General features: G+C 36.0%; 1 protein-coding gene across 1 annotated transcript; it reads left to right on the top strand.

Annotated features, from left to right (window-relative positions):
- The first annotated feature begins 1,684 nt into the window (after window positions 1-1,684).
- LOC133675757 (auxin response factor 2) lies at window positions 1,685-7,083 on the top strand. The gene is made up of 15 exons (XM_062097232.1): window positions 1,685-2,357; window positions 2,444-2,562; window positions 2,725-2,820; window positions 2,910-2,966; window positions 3,068-3,223; window positions 3,322-3,406; window positions 3,650-3,740; window positions 3,826-3,990; window positions 4,304-4,423; window positions 4,625-4,700; window positions 4,778-4,949; window positions 5,037-5,953; window positions 6,065-6,255; window positions 6,387-6,589; window positions 6,748-7,083. Exons 1-14 carry the CDS (start codon window positions 2,225-2,227, stop codon window positions 6,565-6,567), a joined length of 2,559 nt encoding a protein of 852 aa, XP_061953216.1. The 5' UTR covers window positions 1,685-2,224; the 3' UTR covers window positions 6,568-6,589; window positions 6,748-7,083.

The following is a 7,083-nucleotide window of genomic DNA, read 5'->3' as shown; positions in this document are numbered from 1 at the left end:
GATGGGTCAAAATCAAAATTTATTTATTTATTTATTTTATTGTTTTAATATACTGGTGTTAAAAATAAATTTTAAAAATAAAAAATATTTTTTAATATGTTTTTAAATAAAAAATATTTTAAAAAATAATAATTATTAAACTCTTAAACAGGCACTAAGTCTCTTAGAGAATGGAGCAAGTCTAAACTACATAACTTTATCTCTGAGAGAGCACTTCAAACATTTCCAAAAATAGCAAAAGTAACCAACTCAGTTTTATGAAAACAAACATTATAGTCATCAACAAAGCAAAAGATCAAATCGCCATTTAAATTTATCACGATAAATTATTCGTGCGAGATAGCATGGGTTCCAATAGCTGCTCATAATTCTGGTACCCCTACCACCCATGGCGCACGAAAGCACAAGGCGTAATAACTACGAAAAACGCAGTAAAATAAAAAGGATAGTGCAATAGAATAAAGACATTGCTAACATGCGCCAGGGTGAGCTAACTACACACCCCTCCCATTTCACATCCATCCAAACCTGCCCGTTAATAGTACGACAAGACCACTTCCCCATAAAAAACAGTACAGCTTTTCCATTTCAAGAAACGCTGTTAACTCAAAAACTCCTATCATTTTACGACACATCCTAACGGCGAAGCCAACTCCGTTAGCTCCTAGAAAATAAAAAAAGCGGTTTTTAATTGTAGTTTAATTCATTACTATATCCTAACCGGTAATAAATTGGACAACCCTACCTCTGTTTCATAGTTATCAGATAAAGTTTGTGTTTTTACTTGCGATTAGATGCGTTTTAAAATTTTATTTATTTTTTAAAAAATTTAAATTATTTTTTTAAATGTTTTTTAATAGTTTTAATGTATTAATATTAAAAATAATAAAAAATACTTCAAAAAACCATGCACTGTAATATTAAACATGTATAAAAAAATCAAACGAACTAATTTTAAATAAAAAATAATAATCAACATAGATGATTTAGCAAGATATTGAGCCTAGCCTTCCCCATCTAAATTATCTAAGTTTGATGAAATTACCTTTTAAATTAGTTGAAAAAAGGAATTTAATTGAGATAAAAAAAGTAATAGTTGTTTTTTAAAATATTTTTTATTTAAAAATAATATTTTTTATTTTTTAAAATTTATTTTTAACATTAGTATATTAAAAAAAATAAAAAACACTAAAAAAACAAATTTTAATAAAAAACAAATCAAATTTCACTCCCAACAACCCATAATAATCACGTTAAATATGTTGTTATCATAAAAATATTTCTAAATTAATTTATACTATAATTAAAATCAAATCTTATTTTTGAAAAAATATTCTCAAATTGAATATAAATATTAATATAAGATTGAAAGTTGAAAAATAAAAAATTAAACAATGAAATTAATTAAAATAATTAAGTGCACTCAAAGCTTATTGGTCCTCATCTTACTATTTACATTTATAATACTACGAAAAAAAGTTTATTAATGAATATATTTGGAATTATAATATTATTTATTTTTTAAAGTATTTTTTATTTAAAAATATATTAAAATATATATTTTTTATTTTAAAAAATTTATTTTTAATATTTAAATATTAAAATAATTTGAAAATATAATAAAATTTTTTCTAAAGACTTATCTTTCAAAAAATATTTAAAGAAAAAAGCAAAAACAAACATTCTAGGCAAGGCAATGCAAATACAGGTGACCAGTTAACATTTGACCAGAGATGGTTAAAGACTCTCCTCCTTCACAAACATCACACAAAAAAAGGAACACACACAAAGGGCAAAGCAGATAGATAAAGTGAGAGAAGAGAGAGAGCACCGTGTGTGTACGGGGAGAACACCGTGTGTATACAGAGAAGTGTGAAGGCAAGATTGAATTGGTAACTAGAACTGTGGGAATAGAGAGAAGTGAAGAGCAAAATTGAAGTTTAGATGAAGAAATTTGGTGGAGAAATGGGAGAGAAGTAGTTTTTATGGTGTTAGTGTTGCTTCTGTGTATGTAACCGTGAAGGTTAGAAAGTTTGTTTAGAGAGAGATAGTTTGTTTTAGAGAGAGATAGTTTGTTTTAGAGAGAGAAAGTTAGTTTTAGAGAGAGAAAGTGGAGAAATGGTGGATTGGAGTTGGATTGTTTGTGAAATAAAGTTAAGTTATTGTGTTTGAAGGTGATTAAGAAGAGATCTGAAGTAAGAGAAGGAAAGATTGTGATAATTCTATGGCTTCTTCAGAGATTTCAGCGAAAGCTAACAGTGGAAACATCAGAGGAGGAGGAGAGAGCTTCACTTCTGGTTACAGTGAAGCCATGGAAGGGCAGAAAAATCATTCTACTCATCCAAGTTCAGCTAGAGGTACAATTCTTGCTTCAATGGATTTTTTTAATTGATTTTTGTGGATTTCTTTTCTTTATTTATTTTTAGTTTGTTTTGTGTTGTAGTTGTAGATGCTGAAACGGCGCTGTATAATGAGCTATGGCATGCTTGTGCTGGTCCTTTAGTGACTGTACCTCGTGAAGGAGATCGTGTGTTTTATTTCCCTCAAGGACATATAGAGCAGGTCTTACTTTGTTTGTTGTTTTGTCTTTGCCATTTTTGAGAATTCTCAGCAATCATTCAGAGTGTTTTTGTTATATTTTTTTGTGGGTTTAGTTTGTTTTCTTGATTTCTGAAGTATTTTTTGTTAGATTTTTGGTGTGATTGGGTTGTGAAATGGGTGTAGGTGGAGGCATCAACGAATCAGGTAGCAGACCAGCAGATGCCGCTGTATAATCTTCCACCGAAGATCTTATGCCGTGTGGTTAATGTTCAGTTGAAGGTATGGGAAATCTGCTGATTAGTTTGTGTTGGATTTTGAGGGTTTTATGTGTGAGGTTTGTTGATGGGGTAATCTGTGAATTTTTTTAGGCTGAACCAGATACTGATGAGGTGTTTGCGCAAGTGACTCTGCTTCCTGAGCACAACGTGAGTATTCACTGATGATTTGTGGTTATGCAGTGTTTGGATAATTTGGATGGAACTGGAATGGAAATTCTGATTATTTTTGTGGTTTTTTTTAATGTTAGCAAGATGAGAATGTGTTGGAGAAGGAGCCCCCTCCACCTCCACCACCGCGATTTCATGTACATTCATTTTGTAAAACCCTGACTGCTTCGGATACCAGTACTCATGGTGGATTTTCGGTTCTTAGAAGACATGCAGATGAATGCCTTCCACCTTTGGTGAGCTTCACATCTTCTACCTAGGGATTTCCTTTGGGTTTTGTTGAACTGGGACTTTGGGTTGTAGATTTTGAAGTTTAATCCTTGCTTTATTACAGGATATGTCAAGGCAGCCTCCAACACAGGAATTGGTTGCCAAGGATTTGCATGGAAATGAATGGCGTTTCCGACACATTTTTCGGGGTAATCATCTCATACTCGAACAATCAACTTGGTATCCTCTCTAGTATGGCAGGAATGTATGCAAACCTTTCCACCTATTTGTGAATTTATCGAGAGCCCTTTCAGCATGAATATCACTATTATTGCTATGACTATGTTAACGTGTTGTCATATAGTCATCATGCATTGAGTATGAAGGCATGGATTATTATTGTAGCATTCAAGATGCCAGATGCTTAATATGCACAATGATTTCAATGCCAGGCCAACCACGGAGGCACTTGCTTCAGAGTGGATGGAGCGTGTTTGTTAGCTCCAAAAGGCTTGTTGCGGGTGATGCGTTTATATTTCTAAGGTTTGGTTTCTTTTTTATATCATCAATGTTCTAATATAATATTTATGTGTCTTAGTGGAATAAAATGTGTATTTGCATTTTATAGAGGTGAGAATGGAGAACTTCGAGTTGGTGTTAGACGTGCAATGAGACAGCAGGGTAATGTTCCATCATCTGTCATATCCAGCCACAGCATGCATCTTGGGGTGCTTGCTACAGCATGGCATGCTGTTTCAACGGGGACCCTGTTCACTATTTATTACAAGCCAAGGTGAATGGTTTATTACTAATTTTCTGTGGGGAATAAGTATGTTACAGGTCAAGTAATGTGTGTATGAATTTGTGGCATGTAAATTTGTACAGGTCTCATTTTTCTTTGATTCTGATTGTTATTTATCATGGGATTTGGATTTTGGTTAGCATGGTCTGATTCCTTGAAGAGGATCAGTCTTATTATTTAGTAAATTATACAAACTGAACTGAAAGGGGAATCCTTGGCTTTCATCTATTATACTAACATAGTAGCAAATATGATTTGAGTGTTTGATTTGCTTTCCTTAAACATTCTAAATGTCTTGCTGCAGGACAAGTCCTGCAGAGTTCATTGTCCCCTTTGATCAATACATGGAGTCTGTCAAGAATAATTATTCCATAGGGATGAGGTTTAAAATGAGATTTGAAGGAGAAGAAGCTCCCGAGCAAAGGTATGACAGCTGCTTGCTTATAGGTTTTGTGATGAAAGCTACCTGTTATCTGGAAGTTAAATGTTCACTGGTAGCTTCTCATTTGTAGGCCTCCAGTTTTTCATGCCGTTTATTGTTTGTGATTTAAGCTTTGTAGGATTATTGGATGTTTGTGTCTATGGAAGACATAACATTTTAAGTGTTTATGATTCTCTGCTGTAGATTTACTGGCACTATTGTTGGAATTGAAGATGCCGATCCCGGCAGGTGGAAGAATTCTAAATGGAGGTGCCTTAAGGTAGTGCTTCAGTATTTATGATGCCATGCAACACTTTCATTTATGGTTCTAAGCAGCTTTATTTATGGTACTTTCAGGTGAGATGGGATGAAACTTCTACCATGCCTCGGCCAGAGAGAGTTTCACCATGGAAAATTGAGCCTGCTCTAGCACCTCCTGCACTAAATCCTCTTCCATTGCCCAGGCCTAAAAGGCCTCGAGCAAACATGGTGCCCTCATCCCCCGACTCCTCAGTTCTTACTAGAGATGGTAGCCCTGCGATTCACTCATTGATGTTTTTGTAGATAATTTGAGCAGCTAGAATGATATTCAGGTCTCTTGACTATTAATGTGTAGGTTCATTCAAAGTAACTGCAGACCCTCCATCAGCAAGTGGATTTTCAAGGGTCTTGCAAGGTCAAGAATTCTCGACCTTGAGAGGCACTTTTGCAGAGAGCAAGGAGTCCAATGCTGCTGAACAGTCTGTTATGTGGCCATCCTCAGCAGATGATGAGAAGATCGATGTGTTATCTACTTCAAGAAGATTTGGATCAGAGAGGTGGATGTCCTCTGTGAGGCATGAACCAACCTGCACAGATTTGCTATCTGGCTTCGGGACAAATTCTGATTCATCCCATGGGTTTGGTGCCCCGTTTGTTGACCAAACTGCCGTGGCTGCTAATCCAACGAAGAAACACTTGTCAGATCAAGGGCAGTTTAACTTGCTTGCCAGCCCGTGGTCCATAATGTCCTCGGGTCTCTTGCTAAAGTTGTCAGAGTCGAATACAAAGGTTCCAGTACAAGGCAGCGATGTAACATATCAAGCACGGGCAAATGTGTTTAGTGAGTATCCTGTGCTTCAAGGTCATAGAGTTGAGCAGTCGCATAAAAACTGGATGATGCATCCCCCGCCATCTCATTTTGATAATCATGCTAATTCGAGAGAGTTAATGCCCAAACCTGTTTTGATGCAAGAACATGATTCTGGAAAATCCCTGGAAGGAAACTGCAAGCTCTTTGGGATTCCTTTGAAAATTAGTAAACCTGTTGCACCAGAGGCAGCAGGGATCACAAACATGATGAACGAACCACTGGGTCTTATCCAATCTGTGAGTCACCAACTTACATTTGAATCTGATCAAAAGTCGGAACAATCCAAGGGTTCGAAGATGACTGATGAAAATGAAAACGAGAAACCATTCCAAGCTGGTCATTTGCGAGCAAGGGACAACCATGGAAAAGCACAAAATGGCTCAACCAGGAGTTGTACGAAGGTTGCCCATTTGTTCACAAATGTCTTTCTTTTGGTTATATAAGATATTGATATATGCATATTAGAAGAAACCTGAAGCTAATTGCTTTTTTTTTTTTTTAATTTGCCTCAGGTTCACAAGCAGGGGATTGCACTTGGTAGGTCTGTTGATCTTGCCAAGTTCAATAACTATGATGAGTTGATTGCTGAATTGGACAGGCTGTTTGAATTTAATGGTGAATTAATGGCTCCCCAAAAGAATTGGCTGATTGTGTACACAGACGATGAGGATGATATGATGCTTGTTGGAGACGATCCCTGGCAGTAAGGGCCTCTCTTAAATTTTCTTTAAAATGTCTTGTCAGTTGTCTCAGGAGTCAGATATAGGCATCCATCTCTGTTGTCTTTTTCTGCGAGGGGCTTGTATAACCGGTGGCATTATGTGTGTGAAACAGGGAATTTGTTGGCATGGTTAGGAAGATAGTTATTTACACCAAAGAGGAGGCACAGAAGATTAAACCAGGCACCTTGAATTCAAAGGGCGTTGAGAATCCAATGGATATGGAGGGTGAGGATGATGCCAAGGAAGCCAAACATCTGCCACTTCCTTCATCATGTAGCCCTATGAATTGTTAGATTTGTCCCTATTGAATTCTAGGTAATTTTCTAGTTGTACAAAACAATTTTTTACTTTTCTGTGCTTGCATTTCTTAGCAGCAAATCTTGTTCAGATGCCAGGAGCCCTTTTCCTCGTAATTTCATCCTTTTGAATATAGATGTTGACGAAGAAATCTCTTTGCTGTTTCCCTATGTCAGGTTTGGGTACTGGCAGCTAGAGAGTGCAAAGGTCACATATCAGTTGGTATTTGGTAAGAATGAGATGGAAGCCACTCTACGTATTGCAGGATGTGAAGTTTGCTGGTATCAGAAATAGATGCAAGAATGATATATAATCCAATTTTGGACCTTTTATGGAGTTAGTATTGTATGGTGTCCAGTTATACATAAATATATATACCCGTAATGTCTAGCGAGGCAATCAATATCCTTGCTTTTCTCCAATCATCCCACCTTGTACATAACTATCTTACCTTAACCCAACCGCTTCATGTAAGTATATGTCTATCCATCATCTAATGGGTTTTCGGGCTA

The sequence above is a fragment of the Populus nigra genome, chromosome 16 (genome assembly GCF_951802175.1).
Source record: "Populus nigra chromosome 16, ddPopNigr1.1, whole genome shotgun sequence".
NCBI lineage: Eukaryota > Viridiplantae > Streptophyta > Magnoliopsida > Malpighiales > Salicaceae > Populus > Populus nigra.
This window is presented reverse-complemented; position numbering and strand designations above follow the sequence as displayed.